Source organism: Capra hircus, chromosome 11, assembly GCF_001704415.2.
Source record: "Capra hircus breed San Clemente chromosome 11, ASM170441v1, whole genome shotgun sequence".
NCBI classification, from domain to species: Eukaryota; Metazoa; Chordata; class Mammalia; order Artiodactyla; family Bovidae; genus Capra; species Capra hircus.
The window spans coordinates 101,770,721-101,789,190 of NC_030818.1; the positions used below are offsets into that span (position 1 = coordinate 101,770,721).

General features: G+C 59.2%; 1 protein-coding gene across 3 annotated transcripts in view; it reads left to right on the forward strand.

Annotated features, from left to right (window-relative positions):
- The window catches only part of NTNG2 (netrin G2), a 71,291-nt gene extending 58,265 nt beyond the window's left edge, over nucleotides 1-13,026 (forward strand). For 2 of the 3 annotated variants that reach the window (XM_018056031.1, XM_018056032.1), the window contains 7 exons: nucleotides 1,597-1,623; nucleotides 2,597-2,734; nucleotides 5,977-6,051; nucleotides 7,771-7,872; nucleotides 9,315-9,482; nucleotides 11,349-11,483; nucleotides 12,036-13,026. In XM_018056031.1, the coding sequence (XP_017911520.1) occupies nucleotides 1,597-1,623; nucleotides 2,597-2,734; nucleotides 5,977-6,051; nucleotides 7,771-7,872; nucleotides 9,315-9,482; nucleotides 11,349-11,483; nucleotides 12,036-12,271 (881 nt within the window). In that variant the 3' untranslated portion in view covers nucleotides 12,272-13,026. The remainder of the gene's footprint in view (nucleotides 1-1,596; nucleotides 1,624-2,596; nucleotides 2,735-5,976; nucleotides 6,052-7,770; nucleotides 7,873-9,314; nucleotides 9,483-11,348; nucleotides 11,484-12,035) is intronic. The other variant, XM_018056033.1, reaches the window with a different exon arrangement.

The following is an 18,470-nucleotide window of genomic DNA, read 5'->3' on the forward strand; positions in this document are numbered from 1 at the left end:
AGGCTGTGACAGCATGTCATGTGTGTGCCAGGGACACTCTCGAGGCCTTTGAAGGATGATTTACCGGAGTCGCAGCCCCCCGCGGGCCTTCAAAGGCACAGACAGCGCTCTGGGTGACAGCCCTGCCTCACCCGGAGGACCCATCTCTGTTGCCAGAACCAGTTCTTGAGTTGCTGTCACCTCCCTCTGACTCACAGGCTCACCTCCCTTCAACTGTTCTATTGCCCACCTCCCGAACCCCTCTCTGGGCCCCGTTCTCCTCCCAGAAGGATCTGTGAGATCCCCGGCACCCACAGACCGATACCATTACCTGCAGGTCATCCTGTGGGGCCCCCAGGTGCATCCCCCCAGGCACCCCTCACTGTCCTGCCCCCAGAGTCACCAGGAGAGGCCCACACCCCAGCAACCACCCTGGGGCTCCTCATGCCCCATCCTTTGTCAGGACTGCCTGGAGGGGACGCTGTGGTCCCGGCTCCTTCCTCCTGAGACTGACGACTCCCACCCAGGTCAGACCGTGGCCTTGGGCGCCCGCAGCCCCAGAGCACAGACACACACAGACAGAAACGGGCCAGGTCAGAGTCAGAGTCAGGCCTCTGCCGCTCAGAACTGTGGGCCTCGGACAAGCCATCTCTCCCGCTGAGCCTTTGCTCATTTGTAGAACGAGGACCCTGGAAGCCTGCCCTAGGGCTGTTGTGAACTGCAGCCCACCAGGCTCCTCTGTCCATGGAATTCTGCAGGGAAATGAATCCTGGAGGAGGTAGCCATTTCCTTCTCCAGGGGATCTTCCCGGCCCAGGGATCGAACTTAGCTCTCCTCCATTGCCGGATGGATTCTTTACAGGGAAACCCAAATTGTAAAGTGAAAGTATTAGTCGCTCAGTTGTGTCTGACTTTTTGCTACCCCACTAGCCTCCTCTGTCCATGGGATTTCCCCAGGCAAGAATCTTGGAGTGAGTTGCCATTCCCTTCTCCAGGAAATCTTCCAGAGATCGAATATCCTGGATTGCAGGCAGATTCTTTACCATCTGAGCCACCAGGAAGCCCTGAGCACTGAATGGCCGGGGTGGGGGCGGTCCTCAGCATAGGCCCAGGTGCAGAAAACCCTCAGCACGTGATAGCCGCTGTGATCACCTTCCCGTCAACCCCACAGACATCCCTGTGTTTCCCAGATGGGCGCAGGCACAGCGGCTTCCCCCTGTGGCAGCTTCCATCAGAGCCTCCAGTAAACCAGTCTGTCCCTGTGCCTGGGACCCTCATGTTCTCCGACACCCCATTGCCCCCCAGAGGATGACCTCCCGCCTCCTTGCCTTGCACTGGACTACCTGAAAGTCTAAAGTCAAATGAGAAGGGTGCATGTGAGGCCCCCAAGAGAGGCTTATCAGCAGGTCCCCTGATGGGGTAAGTCACAGCTCCAAGACTCAGTTTCCCCATCTGCCCAATGGGCTCAGAGCAGCCCTTCCCTCTCAGGCACCAGTGAGGGTGTAAGTGGAGAATCTGACCCAGTCCCTGCATGGTGAGGTGCTCTGGCCCCCCTGATGTCCTGTCCCCAGCCCTGCCACCCCCTCCTTACTCTGCTGTGACCCCCTTCTTTCCACAGGTGCCGCCGCGGGCTCCGCTGTCGGCAGTAAGTACACGGCGGGGCCACCCGTCTGGGGAAGGTGCCTGGGGCCCTCAGTGCACAAGCCTCTCTGTACGTCCTGGAAAGAACAGGAGGGGAAAGACGGGACTTTCCTGTCCTCCCCTCCCCAGGTCCACCCCCTCCTCTGATCCATTTGCTTCTTCCCCCTCCTTCCCTCCTTCCTGTCTCACAAGCCCTTCCCTCCAGCTTCTTGACTGGTGCTGCTTTGGAAAGATCCCTTTGTCCCACCCGCGCCGGGAACCCCCCACTTCTCCCACTCCTGCCAGCCAAGAATGGGGGTCACCTTCCATGACTGGTGGCAGAAGCCACCCCAGTCTGATCACAGGGTTTGGCCTCCCTCTGCACAGCCCACAGCTATCACCATGGCAGCTGCTCGCCCGTGGGGAGTCTGGGTGAGATGAACCAGGATCCCGGCTGCAGGGATGCTAGGGGAGGTGACCCAGACCCCCAAGTGTCCAGCTCAGCTCAGGCCCCGGAGCAGCCAGACTGTCAGAAGGAGGGTCTGGGCGTCCCAGGAATTCAACAGGGAAGGTGAGGGAGGGTGGGAGGGGGTGACCGACCGACTATCGCTAAGTCATCATCAAACGTGCACCGTGCTGGGCATCAGCTAAGCAGGATCCTCGTACTATCTCATTCTGTCCTTGAAGCCAGCACCCCCCGGTGGGTGTTGCCATCTGCTCTCAGATTCAGCAGGAATGAACTTGCCAGAGTCAAACAACAAGCCAGCGGCAGACCCCCAAATCTCAGGCTTCCAGGGGTGCCACCCCACCCCCTGCCATGGCTCTTTGAGGCCAAACGCAACCCCTGTGGGACGCCAGTGGGCAGAGAGGGACCAGAGGAAGCTGGATTCGGAGGGGATGCTGGACCCCCCAGTGGGATAGTAAGCTGTTCGTCTGCACTGGTCCCCCACGACTGACCCCCACCTGCACCCTCTCTCGCTTTTCTCATCTCTCACCAGGCACCAGCAAGTCCCGGAAACAGCCTGTCCCCAAAGCCCCTGTGGCCACTGCGGCCATTAGGGGGGACCCCACCTCTCCTATACCCCCAACATCCGCTGCCTGGGCCCCTGGGGCCCCCAGCACCCTACAGCCCACAGGTGGGTGCCCAGCTGCCCTGCCCTTCCCCACTCCTTGCCCCGAGTCCCTGCCCCTCTCTGCAATGTGGGGGTATCAGCTCTGGGGAGGGCAGGGGCTTGGCTTTTAGAGCAGAGGATGCCAGATCCAGAGTTGCGGGAGCACAGTGCCTGGAGGCCTCCAGGCAGTCCGGACCTCCTGTTGCTGCGGTCTAGCCAGGGTGCCCAGGGCTCACAGCAAGCCCCTGGACCCCCCTCCCTAGGCACTGCTCAGCGTCGCCCAGAGAGCCCAGGGAGCCAGCCTAGGTCCTGCCCCCACAGCCATGCCAGCCCTCCAGCCCTGCCCCTGCCCCCGGCGGCTGACCCCTAGGAGATGGACAGGGCAGGGTTAGCTGAGCAAACAGACTCCTCAGATCAGCAGGGCAGAGGGGATTGCTGCCTTGAGCTGCATAACCTCTGAGCTGGGCTTTTAGACTGTGGACTGCTGGGCCTTTGGGGGCTCAGAGTGCTAGGGGAGGGCCAAGCCAGGGGTGTGTGGAAGGCTTTGGCTGCTGGGGTGGCCCTCTGGTCTCCCCGGGGGAGTCCCGCCAGATCCTGCCTTCCGGGAGTGCCAGGACTTGAAAGGACTCGTCCTCCCCCAAGGGTGACAGGAAGATGTGGCCAAGGTCCCTGGTTCCACTGTCCAGGGCGGGGTGCACTGACTGCATGCCCCCACCCTGTCCCATCCCCTCTGCAGTGAGAAGCTGGCAAGGTGGGGGTCTCCTTACTCCTGGGGCGGTGCCATGACCCTTCCTCTCTCTCATGCTCACGGACCCTAGAAACCCCTGTCGGCGGGGAGAGGCCCCGGACTCTCTGGCCTCAGCTTGTTGTGGGGGATGGGGCTCAGCCCTCTCCCAGCTGCAGGAAAGTGCCCGCGCCCGGCTCCTCCATGGGGCCAGAGGCTGACACGCCACATGTCTTTTCTTTCTGTCCCCCTCCCTTCTCCACGGGAGGCATTTGCCTGGGTGGGGCGGGGGAAGGGGCCCGCTGGGAGAGCCGAGGATTTCAGGCTGGCCTCCTGGCCCAGTAATCTCTTTGGGTGGAGAACGTGGGTCACTGGGAGTCCAGGCTCCAGACGTGAGTTGGGCCAGCCTCCTGAGACTCCACACTTTTTTGTTGTTGTTGAGTCTGTGATGGGCAGACCGGACCAAAAATAGTCGTGGTGGGTGCCTTGTCTGCCTGCAGGCAGTGATCTATCTGGGTGGGAGGCCAGACAGACAGACAGACACACAGACACGCACACACATGCACACACACGCACACACATGCACACACATGCACACACGAGGAACCTGGACTCCATTTTTGGAGCTGCTTCTGACGCGGGACACGGAGTGCCAACTGCAAAGCTGGGAATTAAGGAGAGCGTCAGAGTCAGGGCGGTGAGCCTGGGCGAGGGAAGGTATGCATCGTGAGGGTCCCCAGGACCCTGATGCTAAGAAGGAGGCACCCCTCCCTCCAGGCTGGACTATCGGACATCCAGAAAGGTCAGGGTCCTCTTTGCCTCTTGAGCCCAGGGCCGGGCTGGGAGCCCAGTCCCTAGCGGCCCACGTCTTAGGGGTCACCAGTCCTCTTTAGCACCTGAAGCCCTCGCCTGGGTCCCCGTGATGCTCCCCACCCCCTGCCACTGATGACGACATTCAGTGTGGGGGGTGGCGACCGGGTGCCTCCCAGGCCAGGAGCTTGTAGTGGATTCCTGGTTCACAGCCCCAAGAAATGGGGACTGAGGTTTTCCTAGTCCCCCCAGGTTAAGGCTTAGGAAGCAGCAGCTGGGTTTTTACAGTATGTCAATGATCCCTCAATAAAGCTGTTTTAAAAAGAAAGAGTAGTTGCTCAAGGAAACAAGACAGGTCCTGACCTTGGGGCTCACTGACTTCTGATGCTTCCTGCCCACTCAGCTGCCCAAAGCCACGGTCCTGAGACCCTGGGGAGCTGTAAGGTGGTGCTGCCTTTAAGGCCAAGTTTGCATAGCTCCCCAGTTTCGAAGGAACAGACGGGCATCCATCTGGCCTTGGCAAGCAACATGAGTCACTCTGAGAAGGCTCTTCCGGAACACCTGAGCGCATCCCTGGAAAGTCCAGTCTTTCCCACCCCCAGGCCACCAGAAAGGTCCTGGTTCTCTCCAGATGCCTCCCAACAGGTGCTTCAGGCTCTTTGTACCAAGTCCAACTGGGCCTGTGGACCGCTGGCCCGCATGTCTCTCCCAGCTGCCCATGTCAAGCTGTCCTGAGGATGGGGACTGCCAGAGGAGAGGCTATTCAAGACCACTAACCCTGACCCCAGTGTGGCTGTGGGGGGTGGCGGGAGCGAGACTGCAAAGCACCATGCCTTCAGGGCGGGTTTATTGCCGCAGCCCTAATTAAGCCCTTGCCAATTTGAGTCTCGAGGCCTCTTCTCATTGAACATCCCATAAATGTCAATTTCACATCCAGAGGCTCCCAGCTCCCAGCTGGAACATCCCCCGCACTCTTTAGCTGGTAGATTTTCTTTCTCTTTCTCCACCAACTGGCATCATGCGTAATCCCTTTAAGAAGCGGAAAATATCCGATTTCTCCCCTTGTCCCTCTGGGTTTGTCCTTTGAAATTCGGCACAGGGTGATTCTTCCATTTCTCATCTTGCCAGCCCTGTCCGCATCGCCTACTGTGGGTCCAGTTAGTCCTGGAGACGGTCAGTGTGGCACTTGGGGGCTGACTCATATTGGGGTCCCTGGTGAAGATGGGCCCAATCTAGGGCTCAGGGAGGATGCTCCGGTTGCTGGATCGGGGTTGGACTGGAAGCTTTCAAGGACCCTCTGGGCATGTTTGGTGTCTTGGCCAGAACATACACACTCCCTTTACAGTCATTGGCCAGAGACTTCAGTGCAGAGAGATCTGGGCCCCGATACAGGACTCTGTCTAACTCCAGCCTTCATTCAGAACGGAGGCCATGCAGGAAGGAAGCTCCGAGAATGAGGAGTCCCTCTGAAGAAAGGGCTGTCCAGCGTATGCAGATTCTCAGGCAGGGGTCCCTGTTCCATCTGGCATCCCTGCGCCCTTCAACAGGCTGCCTTAGCATAGATGCTGCCTCTCCTATAGATTTGAACCCAGTTCCACTTGGCTGGTGTAGACAGAGCCGCTTCTTAGAGTGCTGCTTCTATAAGGGGCCTGCAGGGGGTGATGCCTCAGGAGGTCCCCCGGACAGCCCCAGCCCGTCCCGTGACTTGGTTTCTCCTCTTCTCTCCCCCAAGAGTGGAGCAGGCCATCCACCGCTGCCCCGCTCTGGGCGAGCGTCCCTTGGCCCCAGGTGTCCTCCAATGCAGAAGGTATGGGGTGGGGGGGTTGCTCCTGAGACTCTGCAGTGGAGGGATCAGGGCCACGTGGTGGGAACCCCGGGTGGCAGGGGCCCCCCCGAGGGTGGAGGGGAGGGGCCTTGGAGCTCTACTCCACACCCCCAACCCCACCTACTTAGCTAGCGTGACCTCACCCCTTTCAGTCCTGCACTCTAACCCTCGCCTTAACCCCTGAGGGCTCCCAAGCCCAGTGGAGACCCTGTCCTGAGAACAGTAATGCCCTGAGGCTCAAGAGCCAGAGAGGGCTTCCTGCAGGGGCTTGGCTCCTGGGTCGAGAAGATCCGCTGGAGCAGGGCATGGCAACCCACTCCAGTATTCTTGCCTAGAGAACCCCATGGACAGAGGAGCCTGGTGGGGCTACAGTCCATGAAGTCGCTTCTTGGGGAAGGGGGAAGGTAGCCTTCCGGGTGGCAGGACCAGCTGCGGCAAAAGCTTGGCGGTGGGACGCCAGGGAGCAGTGGCTTCACCAAGCAGGACATGGGGAGGGCTCGGAGGGGAGGATGGGGGGGAGTCTCACTGAAACCAAGCCCAGAGCCTCATTCTCCCATTGCGTCGGGAAGAAACTCGTGTGGGCTCAAGGACTCGTCTGCACTTATAGTGGACACACCCAGGAAGAACACAGGGTCTGCCTGAGTCTCCAAGATGGGACACTGTCCCTGGTCCCAGCTCACCGTTCCCTGGCGGTAGGACCTGATGCCAGGCTCGGGCGGCAACCCCACCCGCACCTCCCGTTCCCCTCTCACGGGCTGTGAATGGTGAGCCGGGCTTTGCGCGCCCCCTGCTGGTGAGTGGTTCCGGAGGCAGAATCACAATTGGGGAGGGTCTGCGGAGACCTCTGAGTCCAGGGGCGTCCTCCCCGGCGATGGGGAGCCAGCTGGAGCAATCACATCCTGGCCCTGGACCGACTCGGGCACCGCGGCCTCTCAGGGAGAAGCCGAGAGGACCGTGGCATGCTCCCCCACAAATAAAGGGCTGGGTTCTGGGCAGTCCGTGCTCCTGGCTAGATGGCTCCTGACAGTGGAAGGCAAAGGACTCACGCTGCGTGGAGCAGGGAGCTTGCTTCAGAAAGGAAGTGCTGAGTCGCTCAGTCATGCCTGAGCGACTTCATGGACTGTAGCCCGCCAGGCTCCTCTGTCCATGGGATTCTCCAGGCAATGATACGGGAGTGGGTTGCCATTTCCTCCTCCAGGGGATCTTCCCGACCCAGGGATGGAACCTGCATCTCTTGCTTCTCCTAGATTGGCAGGCGGGTTCTTCACCGCTGAACCACTGGGAAAGGAAGGGAGATGCCCAAATCTTGCATGCCAGGTTCACACTCTGGACTTAACCCTCACAGAAGTCTGGAGAGGAGCAATAGTTCAGGGAGTCCAAAGTGGTGTTTTTCAACCACTCAACAAAGCGTCCAGCTTCAGCAAAGTCTTGAGCATAGCATGAGAGATGTCAGAATAATGTGGGAGGGTGAATCCAGCTGAACTGATAGTAGATGGTCTCCGAGACGGGTACCAAGGCATGCCGGGTTCTGCACGCTGCTGGCTGTGCTGTGTCATCTCAAATCTGAGCAGTGACAAAGCTGCTCCAGAGCTTGCCCAGGGCACCTTGGGAGCCTCTACTGGGCTTTATCTGGGCAAAGACAGCCCGCCCTGGGCAGCTGGACCACGGCTGATGAAAGGGCTTGTTTCTCATCTCTCCAAGCTGCGGGCACCTCCGCTGTTGCCCCTGCCCCCGCCAAGGCCTCCAAACTTTTCCAGCTCAGGCCCAAATCTCCTCAGGTGATGCCTGTTGAAGAATTCGAAGGTAAGAGGAAGGCTGTGGGGTGGATCAGCCCTCCTCCAGCATTTCTCCCCCTACCTCCAAAAAAAAGTGCTGGACGAGGACCAGTGATGCCTGGCTCAGAAAACCCTCCCAGAGTAGCTGGGTCAAGGTGAAGCAGAGCCTGTCTCCCCTCCGGTCCTCCCTCCCGAGGGACCTGGGGGCAGGCATGAGTCAGAAGCACAGTGGGCAGGCACAGGGCATGCAGAGCAGTTGCCAGAAATAGCCTGTCCTGGCTCCCATGGGAGGTGTGGCCCAGGGGCTCATCTTGGTGGAAGCAAGATCAGGGACACGGGGTCACCGACAGTACTCCTTGGGACATCTGGAGGATGTCTCACCTTCTCACTGTCCCTGGAGGGACAAGGTGACGGGGACAGGAGGCCATGGGGCGAGAATGCCACCCAGCTCCTCCTGGGCACAGCTCGGAGGCTCTTTTCTTCAAGGTCTCCCACATCCTGGACCCTGACACCTGGTCAGTCCTCCCTTCTTCCATCACAAAGAGAAGGGTGGCTCCTCTAGGGATACACAAATGGTGTCTCGCAAAGGGCATCCTTCCTTGTTCAAGGAGAGGCTGAACCCCTTAGGAGGGGACACCAAGGGATGGCCCCCATCTGTGGCAGGGAAGGTGACCCTCCTCACCAAACTCCACCCCCTTGATGATGTCATGGAAGCCACCTCCAATCCCTGGGGGCCTCACCTCTGGGGATCACCCAGTGCCTCCAGTGAGAGTCAGAAGCTGGGCCAAGGCTGGCCTTGGAGGTCAAGGCGAGAATCTCAGGGCACAAACCTTAAGGCAGCACGTGCTGTCGGGGTCGTGCAAGAGCAGGCGCTCTGCTGCCAAACACATCTGCAGAACAGCCCAGGCTAATAAGAAAGGGTCCTGCAGGTGGGGGTTTCCTTGAACCGTCTTCCAAAGCAGCACGGGGAGGAAGTTCCTGGTCCTTCCCGCCTCTGGCGTACATGCATGCATCTGCCCTTCACTGAATCACTGGGATGCCGTGGTGAGCGCCATGTACCCAGGCACTGCCCTCCCTGAGCTCACCACCCGATAGCATGACCCATCCTCCCTGCATGGATCATTTCTAATCACCCCAGCATCCCTCAAGGGAGCGCTTCACCCCGGTACCCAGCCAGGGCTTCAGCGGGTGCTCTCCCTGGTGCCCTGCCCTTGGGGCCAGGTGGAAATTTGTGGGCCGGGCCCATGCTGGTTCTCATTCTGGTTCAAAGCTAGTGGGCCCATCCCTCCCCAAACGGCACAGGAGTGTTGGAGGCCTTCCTGTGCCAGGTGCCCCCCGCCCCTGCCTCAGTTCCCCCCCCTCCCCCGCCCCTGCCTCAGTTTCCCTGCCTGCACGGGGGCGGGGTCGCAGGAAGGCCCCGTCTCCGTTTGCTCTCTGACCCTTGGTGTTTCTCATGCTCGGCCGGCCCAGACTGCGAGTGCTACGGCCACTCCAACCGCTGCAGCTACATCGACTTCCTGAACGTGGTGACCTGTGTGAGCTGCAAGCACAACACGCGGGGCCAGCACTGCCAGCACTGCCGCCTGGGCTACTACCGAAACGGCTCCGCGGAGCTGGACGACGAGAACGTGTGCATCGGTGAGCCCTCGCCGGCACGGGGGGCACGGGGCGCGGGGCGCCAGAGAGGCATTAGATGGAGTCTGGAGACCCCTGCACTGGAACCCCCGGGGGAGGCTGGTGGGGGTCATTGTCGTTCGGTCGCTCAGTCGTGTCCGACGCTTTGCAACCCCATGGACTGCAGCTCGCCAGGCTTCTCTGTCCTTCACTAACCCCTGGGCTTTGCTCAAACCCATGTCCATTGAGTTGGCGATGCCATCCAACCATCTCATCCTCTGTCACCCGCTTCTCCTCCTGTCCTCAGTCTTTCCCAGCTTCAGGGCCTTTTCCAGTAAATCAGTTCTTCACATCAGGTGGCCAAAGTATTGGAGCTTCAGCTTCAGCATCAGTTCTTCCAATAAATATTCAGGGTTGATCCGGAAAAATTCCAACTCCAGGGCCCACTCCGGCTGGGTGTTTCTAAGGACAGAAGCCTCCAAAATCTGCTCTATTGATAAGCTCCCCATGTGGTTCTCCCCGCAGGCACTGGAGTTTCAGAACCACGTGTTCGAGCCAAAGACAGGGTCTAGGGCTTGCCTGGCTGTGTGGTGGTCGTGGTGGTTTAGTCGCTAAGTCGTGCTCGCCTCATGCGACCCCATGGACTGTAGCCCACCAGGCTCCTCTGCCCATGGGATTTCCCAGGCAAGAATATTGGACTGGGGTGCCATTTCCTCCTCCAGGGAGATCTTCCCAAGCCAAGCTGTGTGCCTTTCATCAATTCTCTTCCCCTCTCTGAGCCTGTTCCCCTGTTTGTAAAGTGGGATCAGGTCAAGGGTTGTCCAACCCTTCTGGGGGGACTGATGCTTTTCTTCAAATGAATCTTCTCTTGTGCTTTATAAGCCCTCCACACACCCCTGCCTCCAGTGAGCAAATGGTCTGCTTTCTTTACCCTCTGCGCCAGGCCTGGCTTTTGTGGTAAAGAAGGAAATAAATCTACAAGGGGCCCTGGACCCAGCTAGGGGCAAGCCAACCCCAAAGGTGGGCCCCATGGCCTGCAACCAGCACCCACTAGACTGCAATGCTGTCCCCCATAGAGGCCAGTTCTCAGCCCTGGGATGGTGAGTGCCCTTGGGAACCTCTCTGCCCATGCCCCGCCCAGCAGGCTGGCCCTGGCTGTGCAAAGCTGCAGTTGTCAGTCTGAATTATGGCAGCGGCCTTCAGATAATTTCATCAGTTCTCAAGTGATCCCAAGGGAACCGTGCAGCCCATGTCACACTGGCCAGCCGCGGGGGACAGGGAGGGGCCTCTGGATCCGATTAGAGGCCGTCCTCCATCCCAACCCTCCCCAGCACCTCCTTTTTCTTTGCCTGCTGCCTCCACCCCCGGCCCAGCACTAGGCGACAAGGACACCCAGAGTGGAGGCATTTGCCTCCCCCAGCGGGCAGAGGCCCCAGGAAACCGACTGGGAAGGGGCAGGGTGAGGCTGGAGGCCCTGGAGGAGAGCTGTGGATGCCCGCTACACCTTCCCGTCCCCACACACAACACAGCCCGCAGGTCAGATGTCAGGTGGCCTCGATGAGGCCCCGCCCACCTGTCAGTCACCGCTCTTTGAAGCTGGGGTGGATCAGCGCCCGCCCCAGTTACAGAAGCAGGGAGATGGGCCCAGGGAGCGGAAAGGGCTGGCCCAGGCCACATAGCGCCAGGGCCAGAAAGAGGCGAAAGGGCTGCCTGGATGGGAGGAAATGCCGTCTTCCCTCGCGATCTGGACACCCCACGCAGCCCTCACCCCACCGTCCAGCCGCGGATGCGGAGATCCGGCCGGGAGGGTGGCGGGGTCTGGCGGGGTGGGTCCGTGCGGACAGCGCCCACAAGTCACCCTGATCACTCGCCGTGCGACTGTCGGTCCAGAGTGTAACTGCAACCAGATCGGCTCCGTGCACGACCGGTGCAACGAGACCGGCTTCTGCGAGTGCCGCGAGGGCGCGGCGGGGCCCAAGTGCGACGACTGCCTCCCCACGCACTACTGGCGCCAGGGCTGCTACCGTGAGTGCGCGCCGGGAGGACCCGGGGCTGCGGGGCCCGGAGTGGGGCCTGATGCTGCCGGGCGGGGCCAGTGGGTGGGCGGGGCCTGATGCTGCCGGGGCCTGTAGGTGGGTGGGGCTGATGCTGCAGAGCGGGGTCAGTAGGTGGGCGGAGCCTGATGTCAAAGGCGGGGTCTGGGTGGTAGGCGGGGTCTGGGTGGTAGGCGGGGTCTGGGTGGTAGGCGGGGTCTGGGTGGTAGGCGGGGTCTGGGTGGTGGGCGGGGCCTGATGCGACTGTGGTGTAGGTACCAGGAAGGGAGCTGGAAGCAAGGGGAGCTGGGAGTTGGTTGGAGTTGGCAGGAGGCGAGAGCGCTTTCAGGGAGGAAGGGAGGCTGTCCGAGGAAGTGATGGGCTGGCGGAGACCCGATGTTAGCCAACGGAAGAGGGTGGAAGGGCGCCCCAGGTACTTGGACCGGCGCATCCCAGTCGCAGAAGCTCCAGCGCGGGTGGTGGTGGTGGTGGGTTCGGGGTGGACCAGACCGCCGCCCGCCTTAACCGCCCCTCCGCCCCGCAGCCAACGTGTGCGACGACGACCAGCTGCTGTGCCAGAACGGGGGCACCTGCGTGCAGAACCAGCGCTGCGCCTGCCCACGTGGCTACACCGGCGCGCGCTGCGAGCTGCCCCGCTGCGACCCCGCCGACGACGAGGGCGGCCTGGACTGCGACCGCGCACCGGGGGCTGCCCCGCGCCCCGCCACCCTGCTCGGCTGCCTGCTGCTGCTGGGGCTGGCTGCCCGCCTGGACTGCTGAGCCCCGCGGAGGGCACCCCGGGCAGGGTGAGGGCCAGTCCGCGCGCCCTGTCGCGCCCTGCGCCCCTCGCCCGGAGAGCCGGGGGCCCCCGGGGGCCGGCGTCCGAGGCCTGGCGGTGAGAAGGGTGCGGCCTGAGCTGCTCCCAGGTGCTACTCAGCAGAGTCCTCCCGCCCCGTCCCCCCTACCCCAGTGGCACCTGCCCCCGCCCCTGCACGGCAGCGGGGGATGCTGTGGGGTCCTGGCCCCAGCGGCCTGCGATTTTGGTCTTAGTTTTTCTTTTATATTACCCACCGCCCCTTTCCTTTTTTTTTTTTTTTGCCGGCAGTGAGACCGAGGGTGGGGAGAAACGCTGCTCACCCCACACCCTCAGATTCTGCCTCCTGCCACACACACGACTGTTGCAGACACCCCCAACGCCTGTCCCTGGCTCACCACCAGCCAGCGGACCCAAAGTCCAGTTGCCTACAACTCTAGTCGCTGACAATTCTCTTTTCTATTCTTGGTTTTCCTTTGCAACCCACCAGACCCCAGGCCTTTCCAGAGGTCTGGTGACCAAGGAGCTCAGTGTCTGGGGACAGGGAGGTAGGACGGAGGGTTGGGAGGGCCGGACGCTTCCTTTTGCAGAGAACTATTCTTGTTTGTATCAGCTGCCCCTGTGAAGGGGGCCCCCGGGCAGGGATGCTGGTCGCCGTTGGGGAGGGGGGTGGTTGATGGTGTGTAATCTGACAGTAAAAAGTCTGCTCACTGCTGCCTCCGGGGCCTGTGTTCTTTCTGCTCTTTTTTTACCCAGCAACTGTGGAGGTGAAATGGGAACTCACAGAAAAGCCTTAAAGAAACGATTTCACTCTTTCACTCTTAAGGCCCATCTCTTCCCCAGGCCCCTCTGTGAATAACGGGCAGGTGTGGCCAGCAGAGCTGTCTCACTACGTGGCCAGGCCTGGCCCTGCAGTGACCTCTGATGTTCCCCAAACTTGGGAGGTTGTCTCCCTCCTTTCCCTGAAAAAAAAAAAAAAATCCAAAGTGTATTGGCACTTTTCCTTAGCTGTCCTCAAATTTAAAAGCACATGGTAGACAAGGATTTGTTGAGAAGTCCCAGGGAAGGGACTGGCAGAGCACGGAACAGGGCTGGACTCCGATGATTCTGTTTATAAACCGGTATCGGAGGGGGATTTCTATCAGGCCCCCTGGACCCTCAGCCTCAGGCCGTGTCTCAAGCTGGGGCCGCGGCCTTCCGGCGCCCCCTGGTGGCAAAGACCCACAACCCACCATCCTCCTCTTTCATCTTCCTCTTTCCCTCCCGAGCATCAGTAAGGGGACGGCCAAGGGGACCAGGGACAGCCTGGGAATTGTGAAAGGAAGCTCGGAAGAAAGGGGTCCATCAGCTTAGCCCTGTGCTTCTGAGGTGCCCGTGGGTCTCTTTCTGGTCCTTGGGAGCTGGACTTCCCTGCTGTCTCTCAAGAAGGTCTGGCTTTCCCTGGCCACCTGCTTACTTCCCAGCTGCCTCGGAAGATTCCCAGCACATGGATCAGGTTCTGGTTCCCTGCTGTTCCTACAGCCTCCCCACCCCCACCCCCCAGCACCTGCAGCTACCCTCTGAATGCAGCCGATCTTTCCAGGCTGGGACGTTTAACATAAAACTGTGTTCATCCCTCCTGCAAGTCCCCAGAGCAAGGCTCGGAGTCTAATGAAACTTGGCCTTGCAGATGACAAGAGATTACAACACGGCCACAAGTGATATAAAATGTGTCCAGGGCCTCTCAGGGCCAAGCACCAGGCCCTTCTGGCCTCCGGATCTGTCTCAGCTCCCAGCCCCAAAGTGCCTTCTGTCAGGTCCCCATGCCCCCTCTCCCTTACTTTCTTAGTGACAAGCTCACTTGCTCAGTGGCTAAAAGCAAACATCCCTGGGGCACCTTGTTGCCTAGTGTGGTCATGTGACCCAGCTCTGGCCAATGGGCTACAAGCAAGGGTAATGGGCGCAGCCTCTGGAAAGAGTCTTCAAAGCCTTTGTTTGCCTTCACTCCGCACCAAGTCTCAGTTGGCAAGTTTGTGGCCCCTGCTTGTCTCTCTGGCGCCTCACCCTGATACTCAGTCAGCATGGTTTGGGGAGCCACCTGCTCAGGATGGTGGAGCCCAGAAGGTGGAGATTGGTTTTCTGAGGACCTAGCAGAGCTGGGTGACGCCAGCCCTGGTTGCTTGCCTCTTCACTTAACATGTGTGAGAAAAAATAAACTTTGATGTGATCAAAAACACTGGTCTTCGGGTTTTTTGTCACAAGTGGTTTTTTTGTCACAACTTACCGGTTCCTAAGTTATTGGCCTTTCCCACTCAGCATCTGGGTCCCCAAGTCCACTGAGGCTGAGACACTAAAACGCTCCCAGCCACGGCCCCATGTCATAACACTGCCCATGAGGAAGACAATAGGTCACAGTGGCTTTAGACCCAGGAGTTCAGGACCTCACTGTCTCAAGACCCTCTTTCCAGGACAGAACCTGCCTCCACCTTCAGATGAGCAGGGGGTGGGGGTGGGGGCTTGGGGGGGACGAAGGAGAAGGGGGAGCAGGCTGAGCAAATCCGCCTCTAGGTAAACACCAGCTGCTGGCTGCAATTTGTAAGCAGTGGCTTCTCGTCCTCCTCCTCCTCGTGATGTTAACATAGGAGCCACAATCACTCACCCCTAAACACACACACAGAATCTTGCGTCCCTTGACAGAAGCAGAGCTTGAGACACAGGTTCGGAGCATGGATTCATGGAGCGGGTGCTGTTTGGAAGATGGATGAGACGAATCGGATGGGGGCGGGGAGGCCCAGTGAGGTATACCTGAGGGCCCCCCACCGAGGCTCTGAGCAGAAACTCCATCCTGAAGCAAGGGGCAGGCTCATGTCATGGGCTTCATGCTGGATTTGGGGGGCCCCCAGTACAGAACGTGGGCAGCTGTAAGTTCTATCAGGCACTGCAGCATTGCAGGGGTGGTTCCCATAGACGGACTCTGGGCCGGGCATCAGCAGCTTCTACTGTACACACACACACACACACACACACACACACACACACCTTGGTGTCACCCTGGGTGTGTTCCCAGGAAGGGTCCTGAGAGGTCGGGGAGGAGGTGGGCAGAGCCCTGCCTGCCCTGACCCCTCTCAGCAGGGCCAGTGGCGCTGTGGCAGCTCCCCTGGGATCAGTGTCTACACAAGCCAGGGGCAGGGAGGTGGAGCACTCGTAAATCAGACTGGCAGCCCTGGTCCCCCAGGAGGCGGCCCAGGCCCTGACCCCGGCCAGAGGCTGGAGGGAAAGTTGCCAGCAGCCATTTGGAAAACTCTGACATCTTCCAGACGCAGCCCCACCTCTTCAGTGATGCTTCCTGGTCCTGGACCTCATGTGTGGACATCTGGTTCTGAGCGGCTGAGAGGAGAAGGCTCTGCTTTCACAACGTGGATGGTGACAGCCACTGTCCGCGGGCCCAGCCGTGCATCCTCAGGCTTCACCGTCAAGAACTTCACCCTAGGACAGGACTCTCAGCCTCAGTGCCACCGACACTGGCGGCACTGCCGGCTCGGGTGGGCGCAGCTGTGCTGTGCAGCTAGGATGTTTAACGGCATCCTTGGCCTCCAGTCTCCAGGTGACAGTTGCTTTCCCTCCCAAGTGGCGACAACCAAAAGTGCCTCTGGGCATTGCAAATTGGTAGAGAATGTTCTAGGTGGAAGGACTGGTCTACCCAGTTAACAGATAGGGAAGTGGAGGCTCTGATTTGGGAGGTAACTTGCCTGAAGTCACACTTGCTAAGAGCAGGGGCAGGAAGTGATTCAGGATGGCGAGAGTGTGAAGCCCAGGGTGGGGAGAGGGGTGCGGGGCGTCCACCCCGCAGGGCCTGCAGCTCTGGCCCAACCCCCTCTTCCGCCCCTGCAGCGGCTCCAGGACAGAGCGAGGTACCCTGGGGAGCCAGGTGTCATCCAAACGGCCTTGCTGTCAGAGAAAATGCCTTGCCCGCTGCCCTCACGTGCCCCCTCTAAATAAGCAGGCCTGCTGCGTCGGCACTTTTAGTTATGAGGCGTTTATGGGCACCTGGGGAGCGGCTGTGGGCATCTCCCTGCAGGCTTGGGCAGGCAGGGCTGAGAGGGGGCTCCCCCCACGCCCGCACCCCTGCCCCAGGACGGCACCTCCAGCTAGGCCAGTCTCCCCAGTTCCTAAGGGACCCCTGCACATCTCAGGCCAGATGAGCAAAGGGTAAAAACCCAGGGAGGAGAAGCTTGACTTGCTTTTGTTTTCTTATAAAACACAAATCACAGCTTCAGGGAAGTTAGAAAAAACAGAAATGCTAGATAAGAATTTTTAAATTAAAATCACCCACAATCTTCCATCCAAAGCTACTAACTGTTAATATTTTCTGATGCACAAGTCCAGCACCTTTTCATAAAACAACCCCTGCCCCCATGCAGTCTCCAGCATTCGTTAAGACCGTGCTAAGTCCTGTGCTGAGGCTGAGGCTGGATATACCTTCTATCAAGGACCCCTGAGATGAAGCTGAGAAGTAGACTCTGGGAATAGAACCATTTTACAGCTGAGAACACTGAGGCGCCACAAGTATCTTGGTCGGAGAGCTTGGACACGGCATCAAAAGTCAACTGGGTGATTTAGGGTGAAAAGATGATTTGAAAGATCACAGGACCCACATGGGGCTTCCCTGGCAGTCCAGTGGTTAAGACTCTGAGCTCCCAATGCAGGGGGACCAGGGCTCAATCGCTAGTCAGGGAACTGGATCCCACATGCTTCAACAAAGATCCCGAAAGCCACAACTAAGACCCGGCTCAGCCAAATAAATAATTTTATTAAAAAGGATATGCAAAATCCCCACCCTTTTACTTTTTGCCCCTGCCAATGGCCCTCTTCCCCACCCATTGGCCCACCCATGCGTCTGTACATTTCATGGCTGACCCAGGGCCCACGTTTCCTTCCTTGAGTGGAGGGCAGGGGGCAGGGAGGGGCGTGTTTCCAGAGGCAGAAGGGATGGCACTGAGGGGCTCTCAAGTCCCACCACGTGGGTTTGAAGCTGGCCTCTACTACCTGGATGAATTTGGGAAAGTTACTCAATCCCCCTCTGCCTCAGTATCCTTATCTGTGAAATGGGGATGTGAAAAACAGCACCTGGTGGGCCAGGGGCTAGAATTTTGGGCTTTCTCTGCCGAGGCTGTGGGTTCAACCCCTGGTTGGGGAACTAAGATCCCACCAGCTGCACCACAGGGCGAAAATCAAACCAAACCAAACGACAACAAAACCTAGCACCTCTATCACAGGGCTACCATGAGGGTCACAGAAGTACAGTGCTGGCCCAAATACGAGGCCAGTATCCACTGTTGTTCTCCATTTCTTCCCTCTTTCCCCGACCCCAAAACCTGTCACATAGGTGTGGTGCCACATACATACACATACATAGAGCAAAACTGTGACCCTCACCTTCCCGTGAGATCGCGGACATCTTCCTCCTGCCAGGATCTATCGGGGTCTGTCCTTCTGCCCCAGAGAGGTGCAGTCATCAACCACCGCCTCGTGTTAGCTCTAAGGCCATGCTGAGGAGTTAATGACGATGCTAGGACTGCAGGATGGGCTTGTCTCTGGACCCCGTAACTACCTGAGGGTAGACTGCCAGGTAGGGGGTTTTCTAGTTGAAGCATTTCCGTTGCAAAGAATGGAACCCACACAGGCTGGCTCCTGTGATCAGGGGGTTACTGGTGGGATAAGGGGATTTGGGTGCAGGCCAAGGGCAGGACTCCAACCAGGCCCCACCTGGCAGGGTGTCCTTGCCACTCAGTTGCTGGGATAGGGGGCAGCTGACCATTCTATTGTTTGGAGCCCTGTCATAGCCTCAAGCCAGAAGCACCCACGGCCAGGCGTCCTGGAGGGCCTTCCGGTCCTGTGTCCCTGCGTGACACAGGTCTGGGTCCTGCCTGGGAAGGCTCCTGTGTGTGTGCATCAGAATGGAATGGACAGACTCTGGCATGTTCCTAAAACAGAATACTATCCTCCACCCAACAGAGTGGACAATCGCTATAGCTATCTCAGAAATGTAAGGACGAGGGAGAGAAAATTAATTCAGTCACAGGATATCCATTGTATGTATCACATCAAGTACAAAATTGAGTGAATATAATTTGGGGCTATATGTGCTGGAGCAGCAGCTGCGTGGCGCTGGAGCAACTTTGAGGA